We start from the raw sequence: 15,677 nt of genomic DNA on the forward strand, positions 1-15,677 counted from the left end.
TGATAAAGTTTAATTTATAAAGTAGGCACAGTAAGAGATTAACAACAATAACTAATAATAAAATAGAACAATTATAACAATACAATGTAATAAAAGTCATGTGGTCTCTCTCTCAATATTATTGTACAAATTTAATGCCTTTTTCATCTTAACTAAGCATTTATCAGACATTGTGGGTGTAACTTTTGCAGTTTGAGGTGTGATAGCAAAACTAGCACAAATTTCTTTTTCCTTTTTCACAATTTCACAGATAAAAGATTCATTCTTACCTTAGATCTTAACAACTTCAGCGTATGATGTTTTTTCTTCCCTTATTAAGTAGAAAACTTTCCCCCTTTCACTTAAAGGAAGCACCTAACGGCTTCTCTTTGGCGTATCCTAATTGCCAGCATCACTACTCTTGAACTTTGGGGCCAAAAAGCACATGAAAAGATGTTAAACATCACGAATTATAAGAGAAATGCAAATCAAAACTACAGTGAGGTATCATCTCACACCAGTCAGAATGGCCACCTTCAAAAAATATATAAACAATAAATGCTGGAGAGGGTGTGGAGAAAAAGGAACCCTCTTGCACTGTTGGTTGGGAATGTAAATTGGTACAGCCACTATGGAGAACAGTATGGAGGGTCCTTAAAAAACTAAAAATAAAACTACCATATGACCCAGCAATCCTACTCCTAGGCATGTACCTAGAGAAAACCATAATTTGAAAAGATACATGCACCCCAATGATCATTGCAGCTCTATTTACAATACAATAGCCAGGACATGGAAGTAACCTAAATGTCCATCAACAGAGGAATGGATAAAAAGATGTGGTACGTATATTCAATGGAATATTACTCAGCCATTAAAAAGAATGAAATAATGCCATTTGCAGCAACATGGATGGACCTAGAGATTGTCATACTGAGTGAAGTAAGTCAGACACAGAAAGACAAATATCATATGATATTGCTTATATGTGGAATCTAAAAAAAAGGGGTACAAATGAACTTATTTACAAAACAGAAGTAGAGTCACAGATGTAGAAAACAAACTATGGTTACCAGGGGATAAGGAGAAGGAGGGATAAATTGGAGACTGAGATTGACATATACACACTACTATATATAAAATAGATAACTAGTAAGAACCTGCTGGATAGCACAGGGAACTCTACTCAATATTCTGTAATGGCCTGTAAGGAAAAAGAATCTAAAAAAAGAGTGGATATCTGTTTATGTATAACTGATTCACTTTGCTGTACACCTGAAATTAACACAACATTGTAAATCAACTATACTCCAAAAAAAAAAAAAGTAAACCAAGGGCTATTTGAACACAAGCACTGTGATAACTGGACAGCCGATCTAGTAACCAAGGCGGCTACTAAGTGACTGATGGGCGGGGCATGCTGGACAGAGGGATAATTCATGACCAAGCAGCGGGGAGCAGGACAGCATGAGATTTCATCAACACCACTCAGAACGGTGCACAATTTAAAACTTGTGACTCATTTATTTCCGGAATTTTCAATTTAATGTTTTCAGACCTCAGGTACCAGAAAGCATGGAAAGTGAAACCATGGATAAGATGGCACCACTGTAATCAAGTTTCTCTATCTTATAAACTGCCAAAGTAACAGGCAGCTGATTGAAGAAATATGTTCCCACTTTAGGAAATCTGAGGTACTAAGAGAAAAGATAGTACTATATAGTATCAGAAATAACATCACCAAGTAATAGAAGTGCAGTATTCATGCTTCTGTCTGTATATACTCACGGAAAGGGTTGCTTTGTGATATTACCTCTAAGACACTGAACATGTGTGGCTTTGACAATTAATTCTTTAGCTCTGTGCAGTAGGTACTCTTACCTTCTATGTGGTTTCTGAAGAAAGCTATAGGCTTTCCAAATCCGTATTCCTGACTCTTACCATTCCTTAGCAGTAGTAGTATATTTTAATATTGACACAACACTTGAGTTGCAAAATGCATCAGCCATTATATAATGTCTGGCTAAGTCAATATGACTGTTTTTATGGTGAAAATTGATACTTTGGGTTTTTTATGGCCACACTGCAGCAACCTGCAGGATCTTAGTTCCCTGACCAGGAATCAAACCCACGCTCCCTGCAATGGAAGCGCAGAGTTCTAACAACTGGACCACCAGGGAATTCCTGATGCTTTGGTTTCTTTAAACTAAATGTTCTTATCCCTTTCATGTACCACCTCTTCATCTGGATCTGTTAGAGATAGTTGACATTGTGCTACCACATTTTCAGATATCCTATTAAAATATATTTAAGTGATGATCTGGACATAAAATGAGATCATTTGAGTGCATTAAGTAGCAAGAAAGTGGGAACATTTCTAGCAGGAGCAAATCTCTTCAAGCTGGTATCTTAAGCAAGGATTGTCCTCTTGTTTTTCTGGACTCAAATGAACAGGCAAATTTAAATTTATCTGGGTTCTTCTCTATCTTAACTTAGAACACAATTAAATTAACTAGTTCAGAATTTAGCCATAACATCTTTAGTATTGAATACAAAAATGATGACGTACATTAATTATTAAATATTCTTTTTTTTTTAATTATTAAATATTCTTAAAAAATATGTATTTATTTGGTTACACCGGGTCTTAGTTGCAGCAGGCAGGCTCCTTAGTTTCGGACTGTGGGCTCCTTAGTTGCGGCATGCCTGTGGGATCTAGTTCCCTGACCAGGGATTGAACCCGGGCCCCCTGCATTGGGAGCTCAGAGTCTTAACCATTGAGCCACCAGGGAAGTCCCAGTTATTAAATATTCTTGATTTGATATTATAGATTATGTAAACAATTATGTGCCAAAATTTGAAGCTGAAGAGCTAATTGTTCTTTAACGTCCTTGACAACATAGTTTATAGATTTGCAAAAGTATTCAACCTACACCTTTTTGAGTGTGCACGTGTACAGCTATGCAGCGCTCTGATTGTAAACCAAAGGATCCTCAAACCCATGCTCTATCAGATTCTTTCTGAGGATGTAAAAATCTTTGATTTCTTGGGCTTCCCTGGTGGCGCAGTTGTTGAGAGTCCGCCTGCCGATGCAGGGGACACGGGTTCGTGCCCTGGTCCAGGAAGATCCCACATGCCACGGGGCGGCTGGACCCGTGAGCCGTGGCCGCTGAGCCTGCGCGTCTGGAGCCTGTGCTCCGCAACGGGAGAGGCCACAATAGTGAGAGGCCCGCGTACTGCAAAAAAAAAAATCTTTGATCTCAGAGAGCAGGCTTCCTACTAATTATTGGTTCTGGAAAGCAAACAAATAGAAAACACACGTCTTTTTTTTTAGGACTTTGAAAGGAACAGTCTTTCATATTAGCTTGCTCAGGCGCTAGAAGGGAGCATGGTGTCATTAAGTGCTGCATTCTGCAAAGTATGTATACCCTGGCATGCCCAGACACTGGGAAAAGGTACAGCAAAGAAGGGCTTAGAAAAATATTTTCCTGAGATTAAAATAGAACAACTTTGGTTTCCAAAAATCTACTGTGATCTAGTGTTTTACACCAAAATTCCCAATATAGGGATTTGATCCCTTTTTAGTGACAATATCTTTCAAATAATTTGATTTTCAAAACCTTATTGTTATTTAAAAATTATATATGCTCACTGATTTTTTAAAAGAAAGTCAAACAATAGAGAAAAATACAAAGAAGAAAGTGAACACAACTGGAACTCACATGATATATTCCCACCATATGGGGGAGGATTCTTTCAGACATCTCTCTCTTTCTCTCTATATATACAGAAATATGCATATGAATTTAAATACATAAAATGATATTGTACCTTCTGTTTCCGGAATGGTATTGTTGCAGACGGAGTAGACATCTTTCTGTGGCAGATGACTTGACTCTTGGTGGTAAAGCATAGTGGTTGTGGGTAGGAGGAGTCACAGAGCCTAGGTTTTAATTTCTTCTCCACTCACTATGTGACATCGGGCAAGTGATTTAACCCATCTCTATGTACCTCGGTTTCCTCATAATGCAAAAATGGGGATGATAATATTACCTACCTCAGAGAGTTGATGTGAGAGTAAAATCAGATCACATAATTGTTTGACAGTACCTGCAACATAATAAGTACTTAATACATTTTAACTATCTTAACTAAATATAAGTTTCAACTTCATAGTAACACTGAAGGTTGTTAAAATACGAACGTGGGATATTTTTTTCAAATAACTTTCATCATGATAATCCCAAACCATGCTCTTAACATAAATTATTATTGCTTCTACATATAACTATATCTCCACTGACGCTGGTATTTGCATGCAGCAAATACTATGAACTTATTGACTGATCTACCTGAAGACTTTAACAGAAGGAGATGAACTACCTTTTTATGAAGGCCTCTTTAAGAATTGTTCTGTGGAATGCAAGATGCCTTTAAGCAAGAGAGTTTTACTGCACTGGCTTTATAAAACATGACTCCAACTAAAAATCCCTGTTAATTATTAAACACTTATGTATAATCTGGATACCTGACACTGCTGATACTGCAGATTGAGAACAGAGAGTTTTTGTCCCTCAAGTTAAGCCTAAACACCAGTAGAAAAAGGTAGTTATCGAGGGATTTAAAAACCCCAAAATTTTTCCTCTTATATTTAGTAAAGAGTGTGGGGTATCTCCTGTTTTGGCTGGCATATCTAGCGCCTAAACAACTAGTTTAAACCTTGTTTGGGATTCCTGCTTGTTTTAGCATGGAGGATCTTGGAGTTCACAGAATCCTCCTTCTGGTTATTTCTCTGACAAAATGTCTGGAGGGCACAAAACTGCTGGCAGACTTAAAAAAATGTGGTGACTTGGAATGTGAAAGTAAGTCGCTTTTCTTTTTTTCCCTTCTTTTCCTCTTAAAATGAGGCTCTGAAATGATGTAAAATGTTATTGTGGACATGTATGATAAAAATGAACGCTAATGTCATTGAGAAATATTTATAAGGTATAGTACACTATAAAAGAGAAATGCTGGAAGCAAAGTATTTTGTGATCGTTTTTAATGTAAATATACAAAGGGGCAAAGATCAGCCTGATATATAAATATATAAGAAATTTTAAGGATATTAATCCAGATCTCAAAAATAAACTAATTAGCACTTTTACTATTTTTTAAGATAAATGTGATTGATTTGTATTAAAAAAGATATCAAGCCATTTGATAGTTATTTTTATGAAGCCCTTACATTTTTTAGTTTCTATTTCACAATCAGAAGTTTCTGATTCTCATGAGTTTTCTAAGACTGTTTTTATTTCAAACCATCATGATCTATTGTGTAAACTTTATCAAACATTAATTATTTCTGTGTTCCCTTATTATGAAAAAATACTGAAATCAGTGTTAGGAATACATAATTTTATTTATATCTTTGAATATTAAACTTCCTTCTTCTACAAAGAGAAATTAATTTTCATTTTATTGCTTAAGAACTTATTTTCTGAAATTGGCATTATGGTACAAAATGAATAGCATCCCAGTATATTAGAATTGCTTTATATTGTTCTATCCCTCCAGTATGTGAGAATTACTTCGAATTTGCAACATGTAATTAAAAATGCAAAATATTATTAGTATGAACATAAATGATTTAAAAGTAAATTTTTTATGTGTAAACATTTTCCTTAATCATTTGGATACATAATTTAATATATAGAGAATGTTTACTAGATGATGTTTTATAATAATATTATTATAACAACTTTTCTTTCCTTCTTTACAACCTCATTTTAGTTTCCTTAGGGCTAGGCACATAACATGAAAAGAGAACATTCATAGTAATTGATAAAAGTTATTTTAACTTTAATTGCACGACTTAATGAAAATGTTTTACATATGCCAGTATAATTATAATCGTTAATAAGGTATGTATATTACTTTATGTGCTGAAGGGCTAAATCTAGCATATGTGGTTATGGTCTTTCATAGTCATTAAGGGCCTATTATGTGCTGGGTCTGGGGGATGAGGGGTGTGTATCTAAGAGGGATAAAATGAAGTGTAAGGTAAGTTTCTTGTCCTCCAGGGATTTTCATTCTAGTGAATGATGACAAGACAGGTCAATATGAAACAGTAAATAGTAATACAACATAAGGATAATAGATAATATTGAAATTCAGAGAAGCGGCAGAGTAGGATGGACCAATTAGGGATGTCTTATAGCGGAAGTAGGATATGAGTTGTCCATGAAGAGAGACTGATGGGTTTTTAGAAAGGCTTAGGAAAAAACAGAAAGAAAACTCAGAATACAGAAGGCGGATGTTGCAGTGAAAAGAACTTCAGTTCAAATCTGGCTCCACCATTTATCAGGTGTGTGACCAACTCTTTGATACTTAATTAAAGGCTCATTTTTTAGTCTGAGATGAGATTATTTATCTCATAAGTCTGTTCTGAGGATTTAATAATAGCAGTAATAAAAGGTATGAAAGAGCTTATCATGATGCTTGGAGTATAGTAGGTGCCAGAAGAAAACTAATTATCTTTTCCTTCCCTTCTCTACTGTGTGTTTTTCTCTGCATGTTTACATAGCTTTAATAAGCAGAGTCTTAGCCATAAGAGATTACAGAGGACCTGACTGTCGATACCTGAACTTCACTAAGGGAGAAGAGATATCTGTTTATGTTAAACTTGCAGGAGAAAGTGAAGATTTGTGGGCAGGAAGTGTAAGTATCTAATCTTACAAATTGAATACAGAATAAATGACTAGCTTGCACAAGGATGCCTGGTGTTCATCTCTAAAGGAACTTTAAGAATTTCAAAGTACTTTATATATCTATTAAAAACCCTTAACATATTTAAACAAACAAACAAAAAAATGGTCATGTTCAGTGTTGGTTCCAGAATTTCTATAAAAAGTAGCTTTGGGGAAGCCAGTCTGGTTGGGATGAAGGCTTAAGAGTGCCTTGAAATTACTTTTACACAGCATGCATAGTGTTTGAACTTAGGTTTTATATTTATTTGGAGAGACTTTTAGAGGTGCCAATGGAGATTATGGAATGACTAGGTAACCCCAGCCATCCCTTGGTGCTACCAATGGCCAAGTTTAAGAGAGACCGGGAAGTTTTAGTTAATCAGATTAAATGACATGTCTTGGGAATTCCCTGGTGGTCCAATGGTTAGGACTCTGCGCTTTCATTGCCGAGGGCACAGTTTCATTCCCTGGTTGGGGAACTAAGATCCCACTTGGCCAAAAAATGACATGTCTTTCTGAGCAAATAAAAGACTGAGTTGCTATTGAAGAGATCCTTAGAAAGATCAGTAACCTAGGGAAGCGAGGTACCTGAATTTTTCGTGGAGAAAAAGAATAACTGAGAGAGACCGCTGTTTGGCCCAAAGTCCTATTACACTGAAATGCCTAGATGCCTCAATCACCTCTCTGAATATACAGATAGAAAAATTAATGATTAATATTTTCAGTTGAATATAGGTCTGTATCTTAGATTATATCATGCCTCAGAATGAAAAGATACCATGACAAGTGACTTTACTCCCAAGCTGAACAAGCATGACCAACCTGATACATACATCATTTCCATATTGTGTATGCATAAGATCTCTTCCCTGTGTAGCCTCTGTGATCTTTATTTGAAGGAGCAGATTCTATTTGGGTCTATCCTGCTTTTTAGCATGAGGGACTACATGACTGAACCTCAGACTCTTGTTGACCAGAATTCTTCACCTGGACTTTGCAGCTCCCAAGACTTCTTACTGCTTATGGTGCCTTAAACATGCCATTTCTCTGTCCTGAATGCATGGGAGGTATCCAGTGCAACTATAAGGAAAATGACACAGTATCATAAGAGGAAAAGAAAGCATTCTTTCTTGTTTACTATGTGTGAAAATGATAGTTCCACACAAAAGCAGCATGTAATGTGTGGAGCCAGGGTGACGTTTCAAGCACACTTGGTTGTGTGCCTTAGGTGTCTAGTCCAGGCAGATAACTGTTTAAGAAGCCACACTGTGTGGTTGGGACTCTGGGCTTTCATTGCCAGAGGGCCCGGGTTCAATCCCTGGTCAGGGAACTAAGATCCCGCAAGCCCCACTGGCATGGCCAAGAAAAAGAAGCCACGCTGTGGAGTTCATTCCATCAGTTTCCAAATAATTGCAGCAACTGGAGAGCTGGAAGAATCACAGTTGAGAGATAATGGTGCTGAATCAAAGGGCCAAAAGAAATATGCTTTTTAAACTTTGACAGGGGTGGGAAATGGGCCGAGAGTGGTTATGTGAAGCCTTCACTCTCAGGGGACATCTTGTATGCACTTAAACCGATTGAGAGGATCTCTGTTACCAAGGCACCCTCAGAAAAGTTGTATGGAACCAAATGCACCCTGGAAGACTCATAGATCTTTACTATCTTGATGAATCCACCTCAGCCCTTCAGAGTTTAAACATCTTACCCAATTTTGACATCCTGAAAATGCTGCATATGTCACAGCTCCATCTTGCTTGGCTACAGTCACAATTCTTTTGCCTTTTGATATTCCAGGTTTACTAGTGTAAATCTGTGGTCCACCTGGGCAAGAAAGGTCATTAAGAACAGAAAAAGAAAGAAAATGTGTGGTTTTCCCTCTGAAATCTGAAAAAGTGGCATTTTATAGCTTGGCCCTTTTTTCCCTCAGATTTATGCTGTTCTGTCGAGTAGCAAAAGGAATATGATTTCACTGACTTTCTTTTAGATGGTAAATGAAAGCCGTTGATGTTTGTAATTTGAAATAGATGAAAGCCAAGGACATGAAACAAAATTAAGCTCAATGGCCATTATTGCTCTGATAACTCTTCCTTGCTAATCTTCATTCTTCATTTTGATAGAAAGGAAAGGACTTTGGGTATTTTCCCAGAGATGCAGTCCAGATTGAAGAGGTGTTCATATCTGAGGAAGTTGAAATATCAACAAAAGTGAGTAAACTCATTTCGGTTATTAATTGAATTTATTTATTTATTTATTAAAGAAAATTTGTATTTTATTTTCTCTAACAAAAGAAATAGTTGTAAACACCCAAGAATTCTCTTTTCCAATTACCAATAATTTTTTTCTTCTTCTTTTTTAATGAATGTATTACTTTATTTATTTTTATTAATTGATATTGGAGTATAGTTGCTTTATCGGTTATTAACTGAATTTAAAAACTTTTGGCTAAAACAGTTTTCTGTGGTATAAGTGCCCATCAGTTATACATCTTATATAGTGGATATATAAAATAGTCTGAAAACTCACTCTAGGAATAGTTTGAGTATGTGAGTAAAATCAGGTAAGACAAGATTGATGACAAGGATTTTGCTTACTGAAAAATTAACAGGCAGTAAAGTATAGTGGTTAAGAGCATGGATTCTGGAGGTGGACTGGGTTCAAAGCCTGACTCAGCCACTTAGTTCCCACGTGGTCTTGTGTGCCTTTTTTCTCATCTGTAAAATGAAGATGATGATTATAATATAGTGCTACCTTAACAAATTTATTGAGCAAAAAATGAGCATATTGGGCTTCCCTGGTGGTGCAGTGGTTGAGAGTCCCCCTGCCGATGCAGGGGACGCGAGTTCGTGCCCTGGTCCGGGAGGATCCCGCATGCCGCGGAGCGGTTGGGCCCGTGAGCCATGGCCGCTGGGCCTGCGCGTCCGGAGCCTGTGCTCCGCGACGGGTGAGGCCGCAGCGGTGAGAGGCCCGCATACCAAACAAAAACAAACAACAACAAAAAAATTAGCATATGTAAAGTACATAGAACAGCACTTAGTAAGTGCTATGTAAGTGTTAGTTATTATTACTAATGTTATTGTCCTACTGGGACAGAGTTTATTTCCCATCACACTCTCTAGGTCTCATATCTGTAAACCTCTTTTGCTGTTGGAGTTTTAAATGAGCTTGATAATGCTGGGCTTGATAATGAGAATGGAAATCAGAAGGTGACTCTTCAATACGTGAATTTGATAAGCCCATTTAATTCACATTCCAGGTTAAGCCTATTTACCTTACATGAGGTCAGTGTGAAGTCAGTCTGCCTAGTTAAGTAAACTATTATCTGGCTCTTTTCCAGCACAAATTCTGGGATTAAATGTCTATTCACTGTATAACTACTAGTCCTGTCAGTTCTGTCTCCAAAATATATCTGTCTTCTCTTCATTTTTACTCTCCCCATAGCCCTGATTCAAAGCATCACTGTCTCTTGAGTAGAACACTGCAGTAGGTTTCTAACTGGTCTCCTTGCCCCTACTTTTGCCCTCTTCCAATTCATTCTCCAGACAGCAATGGATCTTATAGATACAAAAACAAAGAAGTTAGATCATGTCATTTGCTTGGTTTAAAGCCTTTTTATGGCTTTGCATTGAACCTGGAATCAAGCCCTGACTCCTTACCCTGGCTCTACATGATCTGCTGCTGCTCCCGCTGCTGACCCTGTCACGTGCCACTCTCCCCGCACTCACTATGCTCCTGGCCACACTGGCCTATTGATAGTTCTTAGAACATGCCAAGCTCTTTCCCAGCCCAGAAACCCAAACGGCTGTTCCCTCTGTTTGGAATGCTTCCCCTAAGTTCTTCACCTGGTTAGTTCCTTCTTATCCTTTAGGTCACAGCTGAAACATCAGTGCCTCAGAGAGCTCTTCCATGATGATTCTAAAGGAATTACTGCTTCTTAATCAGAGCTTCCTGTTTACTTCCTACATAGCACTTATCACAATTTATAATTATGTTTTTCTATTGTTTACTGTAGAATTTCAGCACCTGGCACAGTGCAGAGCACATAGTAAGCATATAGAAAGTCCAAATTCTTTATTTTTTAAAAAACATGTATTTATTTAGGCTGCACCGGGTCTTAGTTACGACATGCATGTGGGATCTAGTTCCCCGACCAGGGATCGAACCCAGGCCCCCTGCATTGGGAGCATGGAGTCTTACCCACTGAACCCCCAGGGAAGACCCTAGAAGGCCCAAATTCTTAGGTCAAGTTCCCTGGGAAATAGAATCCGAGATGGATCTTTGCATCCAAGAGGTTTACTAGGGAGTACTCTTGGGAATAGCACCTGTGAGGGAATACAAGAAAAAGCAGGATTGGGCAGACAGAGAAGTTGAACTGTGATCCGGTTGCAACAAAGGTTTCAGGTGATTCCATAAGGAGCTTTGAAGCTGGAATGGGCTTTCAGGGTTGTCCTGAATAGAGGCAAGGAGTTGGGCCTTTTTATCCTTGCATGACTGGTTCATCTGGGGTAGTGTAACCTTGGGCTAGGTTAGGCTAGTATTTACTAGAGACAGTTGCTATTTTAATTACTTGATTCATTTAATCCTCACAACACCCCTATAAGGTAGGTACTGTCATTATTCTCATTTTACAGTTGAGGAGACTGAGGCATAGAAAGGTCATCCTATTCGCCCAAGGTCACAGAGCTAGTAAACGGCAGGATTAGGATTTGAACCCAGAGTGTTTGGCTCCAGCGTCTGTTGTTAATCACCTACTATGTTGCAATGCCAAAAAATACTGTAAAATTGCAATTCTGAAGTTTCTTTTTGTAAAATTCTGACCTTTATTCTCATTTCATAATGGTGATATCCAAAGAGCAGTGTATATCACTGTTTCATACCTTCAGATAAAAAAAAATAGCTTCACCATTTTTCTTCTTGATGATTTGGTTGTTTTGTGAGATGAGCAAGGAGATCACTGCTTCCATCGGCTACATGCAATATCTCAATAAAAGAAGTCTAAGTGGGGACTTCCCCAGTGGTCCAGTGGTAAAGAATCTGCCTTCCAATGCAGGGGACACAAGTCCGATCCCTGGTCGGGGAATTAAGATCCCACATGCCACGGGGCAACTGAGCCCCGCACACTACAACCGCTGAGCTCGCGCGGCTCAACCTGCCTGCCACGAGCTACAGAGCGCATGTGCCCTGGGGCCCGCATACCACAAGTAGAGCGAAGCTCATGTGCCGCAGCTACACCCCAACGCAGCCAAAAAAAGGAAGTTTTTTTAGTGCAACTTCTAACCAGGCCTTCATGCTTTAGAGTCTTTGGTTTGTCTGAGCTGTGACCATGTGCTGTACATTCCCCTCCCTGAAAGCGCTGCACAGCTGCATATGTCCATTCAGTGTACCCTTACCAGGAGCAAGATTTTGTGGCCATGTACACCTGTTCACTAGAGTTTATTTGCAGAATATACTCACTACTTGATTGCCTCTGCTTCTGAATTTCTACAATTATTTGATAATAAATAAATCCTAATGCAAGAGGATTTTCATTTAGGTTTATATCATTAACCCTGAAAAGTCAGTTATGATACAAGTGTTTGAGATTAGGAGTTTTTGCTCTGCTGTTGAGCTAGTTGTGTGGCCTTGGGAAAATCATACTCATCCATTTTAAATGATTTCAGAGAAACAAGGAGTTTTTATATATTAATGTCAGTCGTAACTTTTTTTCTTTCAGGAATCTGACTTTCTCTGTCTTCTTGGAATAAGCTACACATTTGAAAATGAAGATAGTGAGTTAAACAGTGGTAATGGTGAAAATATATATCCATATGAAGAAGGCAAGGAGCCCAAATCTAGAGTATATGAAAGTGATTTTCAGATAGACCTTGGCTTTTATTCAACTTCTGAAAGTACTTTGTTTGAAGACCAATTTCCAGCATCAGAGGCTCCTGAAGACATCAGAAGTACTAGTGAATCAAAAGATTGGGAAGCAGTAGAAGCTGGAAATGTGGAAGAGTATCCTATTTCAGAAGGGGATCATGTCCTACCATCCTCAGCTATTCCTGAAGTGAAAGGATGGTTTGGATTTGGAAAGGACCAAGCTGGAGAAAAGACTTTTGAATCAGTTACTGAACCTCTAGAAGAAAGCTCATTTCGAAGTAGAAAAATAACAGTGGAAGATGAGAATGACCCAGAGGGATTAAACAATGGTGAGCCCCAAAGAGAACATAAGCAAGAACTTGAATCAGAATTTGATTCAGTGCCAAAGAAACAGTCTGAACTAGTGTCTGAGTCAGAGCACATCCTCAATCCTCAAGGCACTGGTTGGTTTGGTGGTGGATTTACAAGTTATTTTGGTTTTGGGGGTGAGGATACAGGGCTTGAATTACTGTCCAAAGAAAGCAACCCACCATTACAAGATGTTCCTAGTTCCATATCCTCTGAGGAAGAACCCACCATTCCATGTACAGAAATATTAACAGAAAAAGAAGACACAATCACCAATGATAGCTCAATTCTCAAGCCAAGTTGGTTTGATTTTGGTTTTGCTATGCTAGGATTTTCATATGCTAATGAAGATAAAATTATATCAGATGATGGAAAAAATGAAGAAGAAGGTGGGGGAGATAAACATGGACATCCTTCAACAAGTGAATTTGACCCTGATAAGGAACAAGAAATAAAAATAATACAAATTATGGAAACTGAAAATCAAATAGGCAAGAAAAGCGTCTTAGAGAAAACAGACGATTCTGATACTTTACCATATTTTAAAAAGTTCTTGTATACTTTTGACAACCCCTGGAACTTCCAGAACATTCCAAAGGAGACAGAATTGCCATTTCCCAAAGAGACACTGGATGAAAATAATGCAGGTGAAAATGATAAAAGAGAATTTTCAGTTGAGTATTACCCCACAGATAATACGGAAGATATGATGTTGAAAAATGGATACAGTCAGCCAGGTTAGTATAAAAATATCTATAATATGATTTCTTTTTAAAATATAATCTATTTTTTTAAATTTTTATACAGCAGGTTCTTATTAGTTATCTATTTTATACATATTAGTGTATATACATCAATCCCAATCTCCCAATTCATCACACCACCACCCCTCCCCCCCCTTTCCCCGCCTGGTGTCCATACATTAAATATAATCTATTTTAAAAAGTGAAAATCACATGAAGCATCCAGGAATCCATATTTCTCAAAATACTCAATAATCAACAACAACTTTATCAATCACCCTTGTATCAATTTCTGGTTTACTCTGGGATTTAGTAGATCTTAATATCATAAAATAAAATCCCAAGGGACAAAGAATGATTGACTATACATGGATGTTTCAAGGAGATCTCAAGGTCTTTTACAATAAGCTTTAATCAAACTATTATACGTAAACAGGTTAAAAATATAAATAGTGCTAAGGCTTTTTTTTTTTTTTTTTTTAACAAAAGCAATTTCTGTTCCCTCTGTCCATTTCTACTTCTACTTCTGTCCCAGGGATAATAATTTCCTTTATTTTTTATTTTATTTTTTTGCGGTACGCGGGCCTCTCACTGTTGCGGCCTCTCCTGTTGCGGAGCACAGGCTCCGGACGCGCAGGCTCTGGACGCGCAGGCTCAGCGGGCATGGCTCACGGGCCCAGCCGCTCCGCGGCATGTGGGATCTTCCCGGACCGGGGCACGAACCTGTGTCCCCTGCATCGGCAGGCGGACTCTCAACCACTGCGCCACCAGGGAAGCCCTCCTTTATTTTTTTAAGAAAATTTCTTTTAGTGTTTATCTCTATTTTCTAAATAAAATATTCATATTCTTCTTTGAGTAACCTATTTTAGATGATGTTCATTGACTTCCTGTTCTGTTAGGTGAGAATTTTTTCTTATTTGCACTCACTTTTTAGCTCATTTACACCTTCCCAATATAGCTATATCTGAATGGTGTTCTTAGAAACCTAAGCTAAGGTAATTTAAAATTGTCTTGATTCCTGAATGATATTTTATTCTAGATCTATAGCTCCTCCCCCCAAGAAGATCTATGATAACAAGGGTTTTCTTTAAGTGTACAAGATAATAAGGAAACTCAAGCAAAAACAATGTAAAAAGTTTTCAGCTTTCTTCCTCAAGCCTCTCAATTCTGGGAGATCAACAGAGGGCAACAGAAGAGAGCAGAGTATCAGAGGATACTTCTAGATCTAGATGTCCAGGTATCTAGCAACTCCTACGATTAAAAACAAGTGGATAGTATTTTAAGTAAAGAATTATATAACATGACTTTCCCACATCTCCACTCTGATGTCTCTATGATGGACAGATTAGAAACTCAACAAATATTGGCCAATAATATAGAAACAGTCGAATCCTAGAATGACAGAAACATTTTCACAAGAAGAGATCAACAATGTTGCAAACTCAGAAGGAAACACATTTCACTGGTGCTGGTTGATTATCTTGAATTTCCAGAAGAACTATATGTTATTTCTTAATATTCTACAAAATATGAGTTCTTTACTTGATCAACATCCTCAACCAGAATATAGACTTTAGATTCTAACCCTTTTCTAAATAAGGTGGTGTGATGATTTTCATGACTGAAAACATTAGAGACCTAGATTTTCAAAGGCTAGAGGAAATTACTTTGTTCTAAGCTTGTTAGATCCTAAGGGAGTATTTGTGAAAAAGCAGATGAGTAATTGGAAAGAAGAGAGACTAAAAGAAAACAATATTGGGCCCAGAAATACAGTATTCAAAATATAGATATATAAAAATATTTTAGAGCTTATATATAGAAACTTCAGGGCATTCTGAATATCATTTTAGTAGAATTTATCATTTCATATAGTGATGCTGGGAGAATTTCTAAATATGAATAACTTGGTAGATAGTCAAATGAGAACAGGGCATTTATGCAATTATAACTAGTTTTGAGGGACTTTTATAAAAATGTTAAGAAATTCCTTTAAGTTTCAGAAAAATGATGTCTTACTATATAA

At 37.5% G+C, this 15,677-nt stretch overlaps 1 protein-coding gene across 7 annotated transcripts in view; it reads left to right on the top strand.

The window, feature by feature from the left end:
• Positions 1–4,526: 4,526 nt before the first annotated feature.
• Positions 4,527–15,677, top strand: part of MIA2 (MIA SH3 domain ER export factor 2) — a 114,119-nt gene continuing 102,968 nt past the window's right edge. For 6 of the 7 annotated variants that reach the window (XM_032622249.1, XM_032622253.1, XM_032622255.1 and 3 more), the window contains exons 1-4: positions 4,527–4,841; positions 6,545–6,678; positions 8,825–8,911; positions 12,418–13,648. In XM_032622249.1, coding sequence (XP_032478140.1) covers positions 4,727–4,841; positions 6,545–6,678; positions 8,825–8,911; positions 12,418–13,648 — 1,567 coding nt within the window. In that variant the 5' untranslated portion in view covers positions 4,527–4,726. The remainder of the gene's footprint in view (positions 4,842–6,544; positions 6,679–8,824; positions 8,912–12,417; positions 13,649–15,677) is intronic. The other variant, XM_032622251.1, reaches the window with a different exon arrangement.

This window comes from Phocoena sinus, chromosome 2, assembly GCF_008692025.1.
Source record: "Phocoena sinus isolate mPhoSin1 chromosome 2, mPhoSin1.pri, whole genome shotgun sequence".
NCBI classification, from domain to species: Eukaryota; Metazoa; Chordata; class Mammalia; order Artiodactyla; family Phocoenidae; genus Phocoena; species Phocoena sinus.